General features: G+C 32.9%; 2 protein-coding genes across 2 annotated transcripts; one reads left to right on the top strand and one right to left on the bottom strand.

The window, feature by feature from the left end:
* Positions 1 to 1213: 1213 nt before the first annotated feature.
* Positions 1214 to 11991, top strand: LOC111987170 (BTB/POZ domain-containing protein At1g04390). Its single transcript, XM_024018876.2, has 11 exons — positions 1214 to 1513; positions 2303 to 2429; positions 3384 to 3891; positions 3983 to 4116; positions 4211 to 4653; positions 4859 to 6007; positions 6819 to 6971; positions 7485 to 8020; positions 9619 to 9742; positions 9995 to 10281; positions 11622 to 11991. Exons 1-8 carry the CDS (start codon positions 1398 to 1400, stop codon positions 7927 to 7929), a joined length of 3075 nt encoding a protein of 1024 aa, XP_023874644.1. The 5' UTR covers positions 1214 to 1397; the 3' UTR covers positions 7930 to 8020; positions 9619 to 9742; positions 9995 to 10281; positions 11622 to 11991.
* A 234-nt stretch (positions 11992 to 12225) lies between these two features.
* LOC111987146 (galactomannan galactosyltransferase 1) lies at positions 12226 to 14047 on the bottom strand. The gene has a single exon (XM_024018849.2). The coding sequence runs from the start codon at positions 13786 to 13788 to the stop codon at positions 12463 to 12465; it is 1326 nt and encodes a 441-aa protein (XP_023874617.1). The 5' UTR covers positions 13789 to 14047; the 3' UTR covers positions 12226 to 12462.
* Positions 14048 to 19848: the final 5801 nt, after the last annotated feature.

The raw sequence follows: 19848 nt of genomic DNA, 5'->3' as shown, positions 1-19848 counted from the left end.
AGTTCTGTATTAGGAGTGCATATCAAGCTTATGAATAGTACAATACATAATCATATGACTTTAAATTGTGTTTTTACTAAAATTTGGGTTCTGAGTTATTCTACTTGTTGTTAAACGAAATTATTGGGTTGTTGTTGTTTAATATAGTAAAGTGACTCATAAAAGATTAGTTTGATATAACTATAACTATACACACACACTATTGTACTTTTTTTTTTTTTTGGGAGAAAATATACACACTACTGTACTAATTAAGAGGCTTTTCTTATTTGGATTTTTATTTTTAGATGCCCAAAATACCATTCAATTCATCTTGCTTAAGAAGTTTAAATAATAGGATTAGAGATGTAAAAATGCTAATTTAAAAACTCCTAAATTTTAGATAAGTTTTAAAAAACAATTTTTTAATCCCACATCTCTCTCTCTCTTCCATGTTTCTTTTGCAAATTCAAATTTCAAAATAAACAACATTTTTTAAGAAAATAAAACAACTCTTTTTAGGTTTTTTTTTTTGGTTGAGAATCATATTAAATTTTAGATAGTTTTACACATCTTTTTTATTTTTATTTTTTATCTTGCCCTCTCTCACAGTCGCATGTATAGAAGTGTAATAACCACCACGCACCCTTGGTGCAATGATCACTCAACAGGTATAAGTGTTTGTGAGGTGTAGGGGGTAAGAGCCGAAGTTAAAGTCTTTAAGAGGGAGTTTCACACACATATACACTTAAATTAAGTTAGAGTAAAATTTCTATCTTGTATATATATATATATATAAAGGTGTAGTAGTATAATACAATTTTTAAAATCTCTAACGCTGGTAAAAATATATATATATATATATTTTTTTTTTTTTTTTTTTTTTTTTATCGTTTTATCACTTATATAATTTGATTGTTGCATATGATTTTGATTTATTTGTTTAGGGGGAAAAAAGAAAAAGAGCCTCTAAGCACTTGTGTTAGTGCGTGCTTAAAGAATAGCGTGTGTGATAAGGTTTTCTAATGGGTTATTTTGGATCCTCTCCCGTTGTAACTATCCCATTGTAACTATTGAATTTTTCTTTTTAATGAGATTTTTATTTTTTATTTTTTTCAACAATCATATTCTACCAATTGGATAGTCCATTTTTATAATAATAATAAATAAATAAATGGATAGTCCATGAAAAACAATTATGAAATTTGTTATTTACCCAAACTTATTCATGCCCAATACCTTATTTGTTTCCACACGAGGCATGACAAGTACAAATGATTTGCCCTCAAAAATTCATATTCCCCTCTTACTCTCCTCTCCCTCTCCCATTTATAACCAAATTCTTGAAAAAACCCAGTTCTTCTTTCTTGAAACTTTAAACCCATTACAAAAACAAAGCAAAAAGTTAAAAAAAAAAAATGAGATCATCATCGTCTAAACATGGTCATGGGGCATCAGAGAACAATCGCAGTATCAGTGGTCACATGTACACTCTTCATCAGCGTCTCTACCATGCTCTCAATCTTGGTACCAGGTGCTCAACCCCCTTCAATTTTCTTTTTTGTTTTCTTCTTTCCTCGCTTCAAGAATTCTGAAATGTAAAAGAAACTGTTAATAATTGAACAAAGTTACACTGTTTGAATTGTAAAAAAAAAAAAAAAAATTGTGGAAATTATGTTGTTAATCTTTATGACTATTTTTATTAATTCCATGAATTTCATTAATTTGTTGCAAAATTGGGTGATTAGCTCAGATGGGTATCTGTTATTTCCAAAGTTGTAGTCTTTAGAGGCTTATAGGAGTCTGTAACTGTAAACAATATTTTGCTTTGGTTTATGAGCTCAAAGGAATATGACAACAAATGAGGTTGAAGTATAGCAAAAGTATTTGTTGTGGGGTTTACTGATATATTTCTATTGTAGTTCACCAATTGATAGTCTGTGTTAGAGATAATGGGTCATGTTCTGAATGTGGAAGTAACAATGGTCTCTAGCCTAGATGCCTCATGGGCAGAGCGGAGTGGAGTTGAGTTTGGAGGCACTACACCGCTCACTCCTGTGGATGTAGGCACAGTGCAAATCATGTAAATATCTGTGTTAATTTTCTCTCTTTTGTTCACTGACATTGCTAAGATATGAAATCTTCAACAGTTAGTTTATGATAGTGGGCTTGACTTTCATGGTCATTTTACCATCTCGGGTTTGGTTGATTTTTTTCATTTCCAGTTTTTCAAATTATAATTTTATTTTTTTGCCCCTTTCGAAATATCTTTGTAATTCTGAATGACATTTGTCTACTTCTGTAATCCTTTGTGCATTGGCAGATCTTATGATGACAAGACGAGGAAATGGATGTGCACAGATATTGAGGTGCAAAGACATGTGGTTCGCTCAATTGCTGCATTTCTTGATTCTATTTCTGGAGATACACTACACCATCCACTTGTAAAGGTATTCACATTTATCCACATTTTAAACGTTTGATGGTAAACACAGTGTTTTGTTTGAATCTTTGTGCTTATGGATAATTCATAGTAATTGTTTTTACCTTTTGATTAATTTTGAGTATTGAAATCTTGTTTTAGTATTTTGTATTCTATAACTATATAATGGTAAACTAAAGCTTATGCTCTCACATTATCACAATTTTGAAGCTGTTGAAAATGTACACATTGTATTTACTTCAATGGTACTCCATATACATGCATGAAGTCTTTATGCTGTCCTTATACCCTTATATTTATTTATTTTTTATTAGTAAAGAATCTAGTATGGTAAATGTTTTAATTTATCAACAAAAAAAAAGTATGGTAAATGTTTTAAAATTATCCCTAACAGTGTGTTTGGCATTACAAATTTATAATCCCTGATTTATACTTCCTGTATGCTCAAGTGACACTTCTTTTTAAAATTTTAATATATTTTTCCTTACTTATAAAAATAAAAATAAAATATAATTCAACAAACAAAATGGATGTGGAAATATGGTATATGGACATTATCAAATTTATTTGTAACTAGAAAATACATCTTGGCATTTTTTAGGAAGGTTGATAGTGTGTTTCCAAAAAACAGTCAACAGAGAAAAAAATGAAGATAGAAGAAAGAAGAAGACAAAGAAAGAGAAAGACACATATGATATCTATAAACACAACACGACTCATTTAAATATAATAAAAATGAAAGTCTCATTGCTCACTCATGTTGTTGTTGTTGTTGTTGTTGTTAAGGAGCATGATACATATGAACATGATATGACTCATTTATCAAGGTCTCAAAAGCCAGGTCACCACAAATTTATTCTTATTTTATATGGTGGGCTTGGGGTTTCTGGAAATGCCTGATTCCAGATAATTTAAGTTATTCTTAAAGTATTTACATTCATATTTTGTGATCCAATTCCAGGATTCAGTTGCTGATATGGTTGGGGCATTGGTATGGATTCTTCATTTTAAAAATGGAGCCATACTAAATATAGCAGCAAAAGTGGTAGTAAAGTTGGTTAATGTTTTACCCAGTTCAGTAATGCAGCCTTATTTGTTAGATCTTGTTCATCCTCTCTCATCCTTGTTATCTTTACAACAAGTAGAAGTGGCAGTATCATGTGCTACTGCTTTGAACCTGATTCTGTCAAACCAGAGTTCTAAAAGTGAGAAAGCAATTTGGGGGATTTTGAAAAAAACAGAAGCTGTTGCTTATATCGTAAGTAACATACATGATTTTTCTGGAGGTAAAATACCAAGTGAATATTTCCAAGAGATGGCTTCACTTTTGAGTACAATATTGAGGCGGTGGCCTCCATCTAGGTATCCTGTTTGGAGTGACATTAAATTGATGAAAGCTTTAGAGTCTATACACACAACACCAAATTTGTCTATTAAAGTTGCAGTTTTGAAGTTGTATTCTGCTTTAGGTAATGATACTTGTAATTTTAAATTTCATCCTTTTCCATTTATTAGTTTTGAAATTTGTAGTTTTGAAATTTTTCATATTCTATTTACCAGCTTTATGTGGTAGTGCTGCCATGAATCTTATAGAAAATGGAGAAGCACTATTGCAGATGATGGTGCAATGCATGGACAGATCACACCCTCATTCTGTTCAGGTGGAGGGATTTAGACTTGCCCAATGTTTAGTGGTAATATCTGTATTTTTTTTCTTCTTGCAAGACATGTTATTGAGATACTTACATCTTTATGATGTACACTTATTTGTTTCATTTTTTTGGTCAGAGAAATGAAGAAACATGTTTGAAAGTAATGAGCTTTTGTTGTGAGCCTTTTGTTAAAGCCATAATGTGTGGGATCAGCCAACAGAGATCTCTTTCTGGAAAGGCTGCTGACGATCAAGTTTCTTTTTTAGTGGAGGCATGCTGTTTGGTTCTGATAACTCGTTGGGCAGGGGAACATCACATTTATTTTTGGAAACAAGGGATTGACAGAGTCCTTCTTGGTCTTCTCTCAAAAGATTTTCACAAGAACTCATATCAAGAATTTGTGTCATTGGAACAGCAAATTTCCATAGCACAGGAGATTCTCAGTGCCAATTATCTTCTTGTTTTGAGGGGATATGTCTGGGATATTCTTAGATGGCTTGCAACACACTGTGGGGAAGATTTCAATCCCAAAATATTTAGAAATGAACTCTATCTCGACATCCTTATTACATGTACATGGTAATTTCGCCACATTAAAATTCATTAAGTTTACTCAGTTTGGACTTTTCCCCTTAATTAATGATGCCTTCTTTTCTCCTTGTCTTTTGGGATGAAGATATTGTTTAACTTCTGGTGTTTTACCATTTGTGTATTAGCCTCTATTGTTTGGGACTTTGGGTGCTAATTAATTTTTCTGATTGCTGTTCTTTCTGCTTCTTAATAGCTTGGCATTTGTGGATGCTATTTCCAAATGGCACCAAGTATGCCAAAACGATGTTGTTGATACTTTCAAAAGTGTGTCAGCATCAAGGGCAGTTCTGATGATGATTTATTCTCCCAGCAAGTACATTGCCTCAAGAGCCAGAGTTATACTGTCTGAAATATTAAAGCCAAATGGCAAGGAGTATTTGATACATATATTACATACCCTAAATCATACAGCCTCTCAGAGGAACATTGGAATGCCAAATGTACTTAAACTTGTCATTAACTTGATAGGTTTGACTTGTTATTGTGGTTTGCCACAATATCGGAGGCGTCTTATCAAAAGTAAAGGGATAGAGACACTACTGGTCCTTGTAAAATGCTGCTTAGAGAATGACATCCACATAAAAAGGCAGAGCTTTGCTCCTCATTTGCAAAATACATTCCATGATAAGAGTTGTTGCTGGGTTTGTATGGAAGAGGGGGAAGGTGGGGACATTCCTCTGCTCTATAGTTTGTGGGGGCTAGCTGAGTTGATGCACAATTCTGGTTCCGTAAGAAATAACCTCAACATATTTGCTGGCGAGATGACATATACTGAAACTGAACTAGTTAGCAAACTCCAGGAGATCTGCATTCACACATCTTCTCCTGTACTCAGATGGTATGCTGCTTATGTCCTTAGTTACTTTGGAGTGTATGGTTTTCCAAGTAAACTGGGGAAAAGGATTGGGAAAGCACTTAATGAGAAGGAATATGCAGATATGCAACTCATTCTTACGAAGGGACAGTCTTTGAGTGTCCATGGTGTTGTTTTTTCAGTTCGATGTTCAGCTCTGCTGCCTCCGAAAGGACTGCCTATTAATGAGAAAACGTTTGATGGTTCTTCAATAAAAGACTTTACAGAGAAGGTGCATGGAGAGTTCCAAAAAGAAATTCGTTTATCTGCTCATGTTGATCACGATGCACTGATGAAGTTGTTGGAATATGTTTACTTGGGATATGCACAAGCAGGAGAGGAACTTGTGAAGAAGCTGAAAACTCTTGCTAAACGTTGTAATCTACAGCCTCTATTACAACTGCTTTGTAGAAAACATCCGAAGTGGAGCACTTCCTTCCCTAGCTCTGATCTTTCTCTGGCTCTTGGTCCAGCTGGATTTCAGTTCTCGTATGATTTTCTCACTGATCTTTTTGTTGGGGACATCTTGATTTTGCTTCTTAACAGCATTTCTTTTTATTTGGGTAACCCTGGCACTAATTCTGAATTTGACAAGGAGTTTGATGCCAGACAATATCAAATGGGGCATAAAGGGGAAAATGATAAACCCTAAGAATCAGCACTTAGGGGCTTGCCTGGAATCAACACCATTGAAAGAAAACTTAGGCACCAGCACCTAAGTGTGTTTGACATCAGCACCAAGGGAGGGACAAACACATTCTCAACTCATATAATTCTTATTTAACTTCTAATGTCTGTCACAATTACAAGAGTGTTAGTTTAATAGGGTTTAGGGATTACACTATTATGAAAAAATCTAATTAACTTCCATAAAACCCTCAACATTAAAACCTAATTCAAAATTCAAAATAAAAACAAAAATTATTTCAAATTCAAAATTAAAATCATAAATGATTTTGCTGCTCCTTGCATCAGAGTTTAGTTGAGGTCAACACTTTTGTGGCCTACATATACTTTCAATTAAAAAGCTCTCTGGATTGACAATGCAACTGTGGAATATCTGCCTGTTGGACAACTGAACGCGGCTGAATATTTTGTCTGTAGTGATTGACTACCAGTTGTGTTCAGTTACCATATTGAATAATTTATAATTTTCAGTTCCTTTCATATCCTAGTGAAGTGAAGCAGTAGTTTTAGTAGGATCTTATTGATTAACAAGATATCTGATTGAATTTTTCCATTGCCACTATTTCGTTTTTCTAAAAAGTAGGGGTTCTAATTAACTTCATTCTAATTTCAGGGACATCATCTTGGAAGCTAAAGAGACTGAACTGATGTGCTGGACATGCAGTTTTTGCTCTCTATCAGAGCCACATATACATGTTCACAAAGTTATATTGTCTTCAAGCTGTGATTATATGCGGGCTTTGTTTCAGTCAGGAATGAAGGAGAGGTGAATAGATGTTCATACTCTTTTTTTTTTTTTTTTTTTTTTTTTTTGTGGATAAATGATGTTCATATTCTGTTAATTTATTGTCTTTCAAGGAAGGGAGTTAATGAAAATCCCTCTGCAGATTTTTACTAATGTTATTTTTCATATTCTGGTTGTGATGCAGATTATTAGTTTGTGTCAGGTATTATCTTGTTAGGGTACTTTAAGTATGTTAAGTATGTGTAACTTTTCTTTTTCTTTTTTCCTTTCCTTTGATGTTGAGGGTGTAAGGATGGGAAGGTGGGGCAGCGGGTTTTTCTTGTATTTGATTTGATGTTGTAGTGTTTTGAAACATCCCTTAATGAATAAATGCATGTGATTATTTCTTTTTTCTTTACTTTTCTTCTTCTTTTTTTTTTTTTTTTAACACTAAGAGACAACAGATACTTCTTTTAATTTCTTAAGTTTTGTTATTCCTTTTCTATCTCTGTTCCTATTATTGGTCCCCTCCCTCAAGACATTTTGTGTGTGCAGCCATGTGGGAACCATTAAGGTCCCTGTTAGTTGGGAAGCATTGGTGAAATTAGTGAACTGGTTCTATTCTAATGAGCTGTCAAGTCCTCCCTCTGGATGTTTATGGGATTATATGGAAACTGAAGAAAAGTTGTGCAAGCTGCGACCATATGTAGAGCTTTGTTGGCTTGCTGAGTTCTGGTTTTTGGAAGATCTTAAGGAAGACTGTTCAAATGTCATTGTTTCTTGTCTTGATTCTGCCAGACCCTTGTCTATTAAAATAATCCAAATTGCTGCTGATTTTTCACTGTGGAAGTTGGCTGAAGTTGCAGCTAATTACATCGCTCCTTTTTATCGCCAACTACGTGATTCTGGTGAACTTGAAGCATTGGATGATATGCTAGTCGACATGGTTCGTGTTGCTTCTGTTAGACTTTCTCAAGAGGGTGGTAGTAACTCTAGGTGATCTTGTCTGCTTTCAGATAATTTGAGGCTTGGAGTGTTTAGAGCAGTGTGGTTTGATGCTATTGAGAGCCTAAAATGTGAAGGGATGTCAGGTATGCTTTGTGTATATATATATATACACACACATATAATTCATCCCATAATTATTAATTATGTAATCCTCATTTATTTGCCACCTAAAGCCGTTATTAATTATAGAATTCATCCCATTACTATGTAATCCTCATTTATTAATTATCTATCAAAAAAGCCATTACTGAAAAGCTCCCCATTCCTCCACCTCCTATCTTTGGAGGGCATAATCTGCAACTCTGGGGTGCAATAAAGCAAGCCAGTGCAGAGTATATGAGACTTCCTTCTTTAACTTTTGTAGAGTTTGCTCCGGGGTATGCATTTTGATGTGCAAAGTAGTGCTTGTTGTTGTTGTTGTTGTTGTTTTCTTTTTCTTTTTTCTTTTCTTTTTTTTTTAAATAGTTGTGGTTGACGCATCTTTTTATTTCAAGAATGTAGGAATCAAGTTCTTCAATTTTACTCTTGTCTTCAATTTATGTATCTCTATAAGATTGCAAAGTTATTATCAACTCAGTTTTTAAAAATTGTTTGTAAAGTTGCTAAGCATTACCCATTTATATTAGGCGATTTCTACACTAGTGCCTAAACAAACTATTGATTTAGGAGTTGTGAGTTTCTCTCTCATACTTCAATTTAATCAGCTGTGTATGTCATTATTGTCAAACCTTTACTTGGAGCAGAATTGCTACTGTGCTGTCCTCTTTTGTCTGTTTTTACACATTCATTGCAAGTTGGTTCTTTTTTTCTTTTTGGGTGGATGTGAAGGATTGGGACTGTCTAACTCATGTTTTTTGGTCTAAAAGAAGATAATCTGAGGAGAAAATGTTGAGAAAAACTTCCGGATTTTAAGAAAGTTGTGGATTTCTCTGGTTTCAGAAAAATAAGATACATTATTTTGTTTTGATGTTTTCGCGGCATGTTGGCATTCAATGGTGTTTATCTTCCTTTTTTTCTTTTTTGGCGCCTTGCTGGAAACTGTTGATCATATGGTACCTGAATACACACACTCTTAATTTTTGTTATCTTTAAACACTAAGAAATTATTTATTGTACTAGGGTGAGGAACTATTCATCCCATTTAGCCATTTTGATGGTAGAAAGTCTACTGGAAAGTCAAAGAAAAAACAATTTTAATTTTAGTTTTATGTCTTTTTGGACATCAATTTTTATTTTTATTTTAGGCCTTTCTATTAATTAGGTTAATTACTATTTTTATTATAAGTCTAGGGTATTTTTGTAAAAAGGCAATTAGGATTTTCCTACACCAGTTAGAATTAGGTTTAGTGTTCCTATATGAGTGAAGTATCATACTTCTATCAAAGAGAGACTATTTTGATGTATAAAATATATATATGTTGAAATTGTCTCCATGCTCTAGTGCTAACTCCAAGTGGTTTTTTATTCGCTTGGTGTTAACTCCAATCAAGCCAAGGTTCTGAATTCTAGGTCTATCCTTTATTTTTCTGTCTTTTAATTTTGTGTTGAATTGTTCCGGCTTGTCCTGCATCACATTACCTGTTTGATCTTGGTTTCTCTCTTTCTTCTCAGTACTTCTTCAACGAAGTCCTAACTCCTGGGTTACAGTTACAGAGAAACTTTTCTATGTTTAACCATGCAGATCTTCCCATTGAACTTGAACAAGATGGAAGAGAATCTCTGGAATCAGATAAAAATTCTTAATCACCACATCAGATTTGTTTTCATCATCTGCCATCAGATTGAAGCTCTCAATCTCTAAATCAGTTGAGTAGTTTTTTCAATTTTACTTCTTCAGTGAGATTTCATAGAAAAAAACTATGATTTTTTTGGTTATAACTTGAACAATGATAACGTCTTAAAATGTATATTTGTTATATATTTATATGGGCGTTATCTCCTTATTACTCTGCTTAATTTGTATAATTAAGCCATGGTTTGCATTAGTCCCTATTATTTATCTTTACATAATTTCTTGAATAAGTTGTCATTCATTGCGTGTAATTTTTTACTTTTAGGAAATCATGTGAAAAAGATGAGTTTACAGTAGTGTGTGAGAAAATGGAGGCCAAACTAGAATTAAAGAGGAGTTAAAGGACCATGCTTAAATGTCTAAGGAGGTGCAGCCGAAGTGCTTTGGTCGTCTACCATGCTTGGAAGTTTCAAATAAGGAAAGAAATCAAAGAGGTTGAATCTAAAAAGGAAAAATCAGATTTGAGCAAACAATGTCCTCCAAACTGGCACTTCCTCACAACGAATCTTCACCATCAGTGTTGAAGATATTACTCAAGATATGAATGAGAAGGCATGGTTTTTTTTTTTTCTTTCCTTATGATTGTCTAGATTAAACAAAGGATAGGATTCATATGAAGCTATTCAATATGTTGCTCCCTTGTACCATGGAATGGGAGGCTGGTTTGTCTCCTCTCCTTTTTCTTTGCTGCAAGACCCATGATCCCTCTTACTTCCCTGACCGTACATGCTTTATAATGAGTAAATAAATGTAGGCAAAATCCCCATGTACTTGGGTCTCTTTATTCATTAATAAAGTTATGTCATTTATCAAAAACTAAATAAAGGGAGGAAAAATACCTTAATAAACAGGGCTGTTATACTATTTGCACCCCTTTTGGTTCCAAGAAGTTACCTTGTCTTTTATTTCTTGATAGAGTTACTTCTAGTTATCGTTTTATTAACATGCTAATATAAAACCATAACTAGAAGGAACTAACATTTCTATTGGGCTATTTGCTTGCAATCGTTGGTGTTTTGTACTATGTAAATTCTACGTCAATCAACAATTCTGTTGACTTTTCAATAGAAGAACCCAATTAGACTAATATAGCTCTTTCAATATTTGTTTGATTCAAATTATCAAGCATTGAGTTTTTTTTAAGAAACTCTTTCTTCATGTCCCACAATAGGTCTTTCATATGTTATCTGTTTTTAACAACTTTGCTACATTTTCTATAACTATACTAGGTTTTTTATAGAATTGTTTTAGTATTAGATTTAATTCTGTTAATTTTTTTCTTATAATGTTCTGGGTTCTTTTGGTACTTCAGACACATTATAGTTGTTGGGGATGGATTGTATACATAGAGACATATATATAAATGCATGCATGTGAACATTCACACCAATCCTTTATGCTTCAGGATTTTAAATTTCTATGCCAGAAAAAGGAAAAGAACAAATCTTGTAGAATCACAGGGTCACGGAGATTCTAGGTTCTGTATACCTATTGATTTTGTTAAGTTTCATAAAGCATACTTCATGGCTTTCAAAATTCATTTTGTAACCTGAAATTAGACTTCTTTTGCAGGTTTGATGCACTACTATGTGACTCTCTCTCTCTTTAACTCTACACACACACAAACACGTGTGCACTCACGAACGCATATTTTCATTTTAGTAAATCTTTCTCATGTTTTTTGTCTTATGCAATATGCTTTGGACCATTGGAATAAATTTTTTTCGCTGTTCAGGTAGACAATCTCCAACATCAAAAGCTATGGATTGAAATATATTGAATCAAAATGGATGGCATAATTTTTAAGGCACCCATACCATTCTTTTCGGCATGATAAAGTATTTATTTATTTTTAGAAGTTGCAGTGTTTGATATAAACATTTTGTGGGCAGGTAATAACAAAGATCCCTTTCTTGCACATAAACAGCTGGGCTAACTAATAGAAGTGGACTCCATCATCTCAACTGCAGCCGAAAATTCGCAAGGATTGGAATGTTTCAAATAGACCCTAGACATTGTATAAATGGATAGCTTCTAAAGTTAAAAGGGTTATACTTGCGTCAAATTCAAGATGAGTGTACAGCAGTGCTTTAGGCATAAAATAAATGAGTAATGTGTATATACAGTGGCTGATAGTATAATGTATAGCAGCTCTTCGGAGAGAGAAATGCCCAAAGTTTTGAGGGTTGTAAAAAATCTGTTCATGATGTGAAAGCTTTCATTCCCCAAGTCTTTTATTAAGTGGGTGAATGCTTCTGGTTTCTTTTCTCTCTGTTCTTGATGTGAAAGCTTTCATTCCCCAAATCTTTTATTAAGTGGGTGAATGCATCTGGTCTCTTTTCTCTTGCCAATATGCTCGAGATGCTTGATAATTGTATTTTTAGTACTTAATGTTGGTGTATCTTTTGTATGCATCTTGTGTACATGGACTACACCCTTTCGCAATAAATCAATGAACTATTTACCTATAAAAAAAAATTAAAAAAAAAGAAAGAATTGTATACGAAGATCTTTTCACCACAGTTCAGTGATGTTCTCTCTTGATTGATTGGATGTGAATTGTAGTTGCTGCAACCTAGGCTAATGCCAATACAGCTTTTGTGACTTATACTGCTTGCTGCTATAAAAACATGGGCCACAAATTATGTTACAATCTTGCCCTATAATGTGGTCGACATTATTACAAACATCCTAGGAAAACGAAACAATAAAAAGTGCAAATATCCATCTTGTTCATTCAAGCTGCTCCAGGGGAGTCACAAATGAAGTCAGAAGGTCCGGGTGCACGACACCAAATCTACGAAGCACTTGATTATCTGCGAAATTCAAAGCCCTCTGCATTCCATTCACACAAGCATCTCCTTTATACATAGGATTGTGTTCTCCATTGCATGGTTGGCACCCGGTGAAGTGAGTAACAAATGGCCTTCTCCAGGTACTATTATTTAGGCCTGCATCTTTAAGATACTGCTCTGTCAGTGCACCATGGCACTCACTCACCACCTCTGCATGTTGCCGCCTCAACCTGTGCGCTCGTCTCTCCATCTTCATGTATCTGCTGGTCAAATTGTCTAGCTTATCCACTATTGCCAACCAGTATGCACTCAGAGCATACTCATGCTCCAGGTATATCTTGTCTGCCCATTTCTCATTCTGTTTCAGAATAAGATATATCAATGCTGCTTGATCATCTGACCCAGGAAACATCTTGTCTTTTAAGATTGATTTCTGGACCTGGCCCCACTTATTAAAATCAGGGCTCTGTGGGCCCATGCTGGTCCACACATGCATGAAGTCCATGGACCATTGGCAATTCCTGATCAAAAACACCCCTGCATTGAGACCTGTCCAGCTTTTCTTCTCATAGATCTCACGTTCCCAACCATCCACAATCAGGTTGTGGTTTTTGTACTTTTCTAATGGGACCGTGAACTCCATGTCAGTGAACACTGCATCCGAGTCAATCCACCAGATCCACTCGGCCTCCGGGTGAGCCATCATGGCAGCTTTGATGACAGGGTACTTGGCCCAATAGCTATTCATTTTAGGATGAAGCAAAAGGTTGTTGTATAAGATGTCATAGCCATGAAGTCTGCAGTAATCAACTTTGTTCTTGAACATCCTCAAAAGCAAATGATCTCCAACCGGGTTTTTACATGGGGACGGTTGTGATCCAGTCAACATCAGGATTCTCCTCTGCGCATCAGCATTGAACGAGGGGTGATGCCTTAGCCACTCTTTTCTTTTCTTGTCCCAGCCTTTCATGGGTGTCTCCATGTTGTAGCTGAGATTAGGGTCATCATAGAAAGTAGTATCAGGAGGGTCATGGCACTGGTTAAGGCCCTGAGAGTGTGTGAACCTTGTTTTGGATATGACGGTTTCAAGACTAAGGTTAGGGTCTAACATGGACAATAGGGACCAAACCAGAGAAAGAAGCAAGGATACACCACAAAAATAGACAAACCCATTAATGATTAAAATTGAGGCTTTGTTTTGGGCTGCACGTTTTGAAGTTGGAGATCTTTGAGACTGAAACAGATGTGGTACCCCCATTATCATGTGGTACTGTGGTTCTTTTACTACTAGTAATAGAAGAGAACAGAGATAGCTTTTTTGTGCTTTTTGATTCTGATTTTCTGAGAAACTAAGCCTAGTAGAAGAGAGAGTTTGTCAATTCTAAAGAGGAGATTGAAAAATTCTTGATTTATCCTGAAGTTAAGCAGAAAATATGGGCAAAGAAAGATATGCATTGATTGGCGTAACTGGCGTTGTCTCTTATGAAGACTTACATGCACAAGTTTGAATAATTAGGTGGCATTCCATTTTGTTCAGCTCAAATCCGCATCGCGTGTCTTCTTGACTTTATGCGCTTATCTACTACATGACTTCTATAGACAATTAGACAACTTTGGGGCCTCACATTTTTAATAGTTTATATTTTTAATCTTTATAAATAAAAAATATTATAACGGAATAACTATTATTATTATTCATAAGTTTGAAAAGCTGGTAAAATATAATATATAAATAAAAATTATATTTTTGGAAATATATTAATTTTAAAACCTATTACAACTATTTTAAAAATGAATAAATATTCCTCAATTTGAAAAATAGCTATTACAACCAAGTTATTACAACTTTTTTTTTAAAATGAATAAATATTCTTTTTAAATAAAAGCTATCCAACTAAGCTTTCCTTATTTAACAACTTATGAATATTACTATTTTTAATGTAATCTCCATTCAGTGTATCAAATGTGTTCTTAGTGAATACTAATTTTCTATCCATTTTTTGTGCTCTATTTTATGATCCACTAATTAATTCTTGCCATATATTCATTTGCTTTCCTTATAAAATAACCAAAGTTAAAAATGGAAAAGAAAAAAAAATGAATACTATGTAATTTTTTTCAACTTTAACATTTTTTTGGAAAATAAATCACTTTCTAAAAAATATTTTCTAAAAATCTTATCTCATTTTTCTATGTTTGGTAGATACCTTAAAAATGGTTGCATAAGATAGAGTTGTTAAAACAACTTTAACAATTCTATCTCATATCAAGCTAAATAAGGAAAGTTAAAAGATAGTTTTCATTAGAACCATTTCTTTTTATACTACCAAATATAGTAAAATACGAAAAATTATCTTCATATAAAGCTTAATATTGAAATAAACAGTGCATTAAATCAGGAAGTTGTCATTAAAAGAATATTATTTTTGCTTTGGTTTAATACTGATATCACGTTTATTATGTACCAATCAAATCCAAATACAGCAACAATCAAAAGCAATAAAATAAATTGTGAAAAATATTAACTAATGCCATCACTTATTTTTAACATAAGAAGATTCAATTTAGCAGATCATTGGTGGATTTGAAATGGTGTACTCGTTGAGATCCACAATGACTTTTTTTGTTTTTTGATTTTTGATTTTTTTTTTCTTTTCTTTTGTTTGATGAGATCCACAATGACTTTGTAGCAAGGATTATACATATATATATATATATATATTTTCCCCAAGAGTGTGAAGCATGGACCTTGATTTACGTAATCTGAGTGAGCATTTATTATGGCCCTTGTTTTAAGCAATTTTGATATAGTATTCTGAACCCTGCACATGCTGCTTTTAATCGATGTGCTTACCGTTAATGAATTTATTACTTGATGACTTGATGATTCGAGCAACTAGTAAAGTGATACCAATCTACCTTTTTTTTTTTTTTTTTTTTTTTTTTTTTTTAAGATAAAACCAAATTTTGAACAAAAGATGAGGTTTGGAAGTTCATTTTCATACTTTTCCAAGTGAACTTTTGTTTAAAATTTTACTTCAGTCAATTTAGTATCTAAATTTTGATCCTGTAGTAAATAGACGCCTTAACTTTTTCTTTCGCATATTTAGTATAGAAACTTTCATATTGTAGTAACAAGACCCCCTTAACTTTTTTTGTGTGTGGCCAATTTAAACTCTTTTTTTTGCATTAAATCATTAAAAAGTAATGAAAATGAAGGGGTTTTACTGCAACATCATAAAAGTTCTTTTTATTGGCTAAAATAAAAGTTAAGGGGTTTATTTTTTTACTGTGCTAAAATTTACGTTCTAAATTAGTTAAAATAAAAATTCAAGTGGTGTAAGTGAAATTACTCAAACGTTCATAGGATGTCAGAGTATTTTACCCCAAAATTTATGAAGATTTTTGTCCGGCTTTAATGCCAATTTCTAACGTCAAATAGCCAGTTTTTAATGTAACCTAAAAAATTTGTACGAAACCGTCCAAGAGGGAAGAGGAAGAAACTCTACTGTAAAGCAATATTTTCTTCTACTTTTACATCAAAAATAGTAGACATGGCGAAACGGTCGGGTTCGGTTCAGGTCAATCGGGTTGATGGTCAAAAACAGGTCATTTTAAGTAAGCTAAAAAGAGGTTCGGGTCAATCGGGTTTCTTGTTGGGTCGGGTTGACCCGTATTTTTCACATGATTTTTTTTTTTTTTAAAGAAAATAACATGTATTTGTATTTAGAAAGTCATGCAATAAATTACTTGATTTAAAATGCATTACTTTGAATTCACCACTTATATTAAGAATAAATTACACTTATTAATACTTATTCAATAATTTTAAAATTATACAAATCTTAACATTGCTATCTAAAACAAAATAACACAAAGATAAGTAAAATAAATACATAATTTTTATTTCTACATAATATCAACATCCCAAAATATAAAACAAAATTACAAATGACTCATTGGATAATTCATTTGACAAGAATAAAAACATATAAGAAATTGACAATCTTGAAAATTAATTTTATAAACTATTGTCAATTGTGGTTGGCACTCTATTTCAATTTGAGATATATATTAAAGTTTGATTGTTTACTTATTTATACATGGTGTTTTTTATGAATATAAGTAAAACACACTCTAGGAAATTTCATAATTTATTTTGAAAAGCCGTTTATTTTGGACATAAATTGTTAAAAAATAGGTCTAAGCATTCATAATTTATGTTAATTTGATACTTTTGCTTCACTATTTTCACACTTGTGAATATTTCTCACACATGTTTACAATTTTAAATCTATGGTTTTGACTGTACTATAACCAGATTATCTTGACATGTACTTTACTATTTGATATTTAAAAATCTTTTTTCATTACAGAATACTCAATCATTTATCTTTCAATTAATTTGCATATAGTTATGTAAATATCTCAATTATTTCCTTAAAACTCACAATAAACAATTAAACCAATATTGTCATAATTCTTTTTTTTTTTAAATAATAAATAAAGTTTTAAAAAATTGTTCGGGTTCGAGTAGTGGGTCAGGTCGGGTTGACCTGCAAAAAGCATGGGTTGGGCCACATGTCAACCCATTTTTGCTTTGGGTCAACAAAAAAATTGGGTTTGGGTCGGGTATTTTTCAGGTCGGGTCGGGTCAAAAAATTCGGGCCCGTTTTGCCATGTCTAAAAAATAGTAAAATCCATTGTTTATTGGTTATAATTGCAAAGAAAACGATTTACATAATTTTCTAATATCTCATTCAAAAAAAAAAATTTTGTTATCGATGTTAAGATCTATGCTAATTTGAGGTTTGGGTAGACTTCATTTAAGAATGTCGCCGCCCCTAGAATTAATAAGAAAACAAGTGCTTCAAATTAGTGAATAAATTGAAACGAAAGAAGAGACGTTTCTCACTCAGCGCTTTGGTGCCTAAAGCACACTATGCTCCGCCTCAACAAATTAGAGTTTTCAGTGGAGCCGGTGAACCACACGGGGAAGGATGGAAGAGATTAGTAGCATTCCAACCAGCATACATTTTTCCTAGCCAAGAATTTGTACATTCTTGAGTTGCCAAACATTCATAAGTTTATCCTCGTTTTTGGATAGCCAAAAAAAAAAAAAAAAAAATGCCAAAGATCGGTAATCAATGTCAGGTGAAGCTGGAACCTGAAGGGCTATTGGGTTTCAATCTATGCCATTCATGAGTAGATTTATTTATTTTTTTCTTTTAATCAAAAAATAAACAGTGGATTTTGTTTTTCTTTACCAAAAAAATACACTTGGTGAGCTAAGGATCAATGATACTTTTAAAAACATTATGTTAACACTCGAATTTTTTTCCCCATCAAAGTCTCAATAAAATTTTTAGATACTAACAAATGCAAGGATTTTTAATGAGTTTTATTACAAAAATTTAGGGTATAGAGCCTATAGACAAATGCTCTAAGCTTGTTATCACACCAAAAGATATAAATAAGGCTGTAAACAAGCCAAGCCAAATATTAAATGTTCAAACTTGTTCATTTCATTTTTTTGAACATGAGCCAAGCTTGAACTTATTTTCAAACAAGATTTCATATTCAAGCTTGGCTCATTTTCTTGTCGAGTAAGCTCGAGCTTATTCACTTGCTACTTAATTAACTTAATTTTTTCCTATATAGTGTGAAATCATGACTAAAATGTATTACCTTTACATAATTTTATAAATTTTGACTATGAATAGACTATTTAATCATTAATTAATAGGTTACAAATAATAATTTAATATCGTATGAACCTATTGACAAACTTATACAATCTAATTTCAATGCTATATAAATACAATTTTAGACAAGTATATATATAAAAATATAATATTATATATAGTTAAATTGAGCTCTCATGCTCACGAGCTTGGTCATGTACACATTATTTTGTTTGAACTTAGCTTGTTTAATAATCGAGCCTAAACTTAATGCTTGAGCTTGGCTTATTTTATAAACAAACAAACATAAACAAGCTTTTTTTTTTTTTTTTAGCCAAGCTCGAGCTAGTCGTTCATAAACAACTTAATTCATTTACAGCCCTAGATAGAGAGATGTTATTTCATTTTAACCAATTTGATGCTTTAAAATTTTTATATTGGTCTAACTAAGAAGAAAACTTTTTGGTGGTTTTTATTTTATTCAGCATAGTCATGACCTTTTGGATGGTTAATATTATGTTTCCTTTAAATGGTTTAGCAATAAGGTGTCCAATTCATTTGAGTAATTAATAAAAGCTGCTTACCATTAGGGAACTTGGTTCATTTTTCAAAGTAATAAGGTATGGTCTCCACATAAGGTGAAAGACAAAGCAAGCTGTCCAGCAACTCTGGTAATAAGCCTCTTGGTAGTGACATCAATTCAACTTGTAGATGCTTGAGATCTAACAATGGAGGAAGTAAGCTATTCCTCAACTCTTGGGGGAAAATTAATTTCTAAAGATATCACAAACAGAAAAGAATGTTATTTGCAAGGAGTATAAAAGATGAATAACTAGTATATTAATTATAGATATGATAGAACAGAATTAACAAACATAATATCCATGATGAATGAAATTCTAAAAACGAAATACCTCATCATCTGAAATTAACGATAACGTTTAGAAATGGCCAAAATGTGTAAGCCAAAAAGTTCTTCAAATTCATGAACCACTCATCACTTTTGGGAGAATCTACGCACAATTAAAGCTTTGAATGGGCTCAACTCGAACATAGCAAGGTAATCACTGGAAAGAAAGTTCCTGGACGTATCTTATAATCGAATGCAATTAGCTTTGGAGCCTCAATATCGGCCTTCACAAGTTCGTCACAGTTAAGCAATGTAAAGCTCTTAAGCTGTTGATGACATATCTTAATTTCTTTCAGAAATCCGCTGCTGATTGACAGATTTTCAAGTAAAAGTAGTTTGGAGACAAGGTCTTCAAGCCAGTCATCTGTAATGGTTATGTTATGTAATACTAAATTCTTCGAACTCTTACCATCGACAATATTGATTTCAGAAGAGCTAGTTGGGTTGAAAAGTGAGAAAGATTGCAAGTTGAATGCACCAATCATAATATTCTCTAATCCTTCACAACCCCAGAGCCTTAAAGTTTTAAGCTTGGCACTTGAAATTGAAAAATTGCTTGATACATGGCAATCCTCAAGTGTCAAATCTTCAACCAAAGTCAAGCTCGGGATCATATCCTCAAACTTGAATTCAAAGCCTTCTAAGTTCAACATAACAATTGACATAGGAGCTATTATTTTTGGCAAACAATAAAAAATAATAATCAGGAACACTTTCAACTATAACTTTA

Source organism: Quercus suber, unplaced genomic scaffold, assembly GCF_002906115.3.
Source record: "Quercus suber isolate HL8 unplaced genomic scaffold, Cork oak 2.0 scaffold_26, whole genome shotgun sequence".
Classification (NCBI taxonomy): Eukaryota; Viridiplantae; Streptophyta; class Magnoliopsida; order Fagales; family Fagaceae; genus Quercus; species Quercus suber.
Note: the sequence above shows the minus strand (reverse complement) of the source record. Positions and strands in the feature narration are given on the sequence as shown.

Bases quoted from the DNA above. Each gene is read 5' to 3' on its own strand.
- LOC111987146 (XM_024018849.2), bottom strand. From the start codon at position 13,788: ATGATAATGGGGGTACCACATCTGTTTCAGTCTCAAAGATCTCCAACT.
- LOC111987170 (XM_024018876.2), top strand. From the start codon at position 1,398: ATGAGATCATCATCGTCTAAACATGGTCATGGGGCATCAGAGAACAAT. The intron at 2,430-3,383 runs GTATTCACATTT...ATCCAATTCCAG, and splicing joins TACACCATCCACTTGTAAAG to GATTCAGTTGCTGATATGGT. The intron at 3,892-3,982 runs GTAATGATACTT...TCTATTTACCAG, and splicing joins GAAGTTGTATTCTGCTTTAG to CTTTATGTGGTAGTGCTGCC.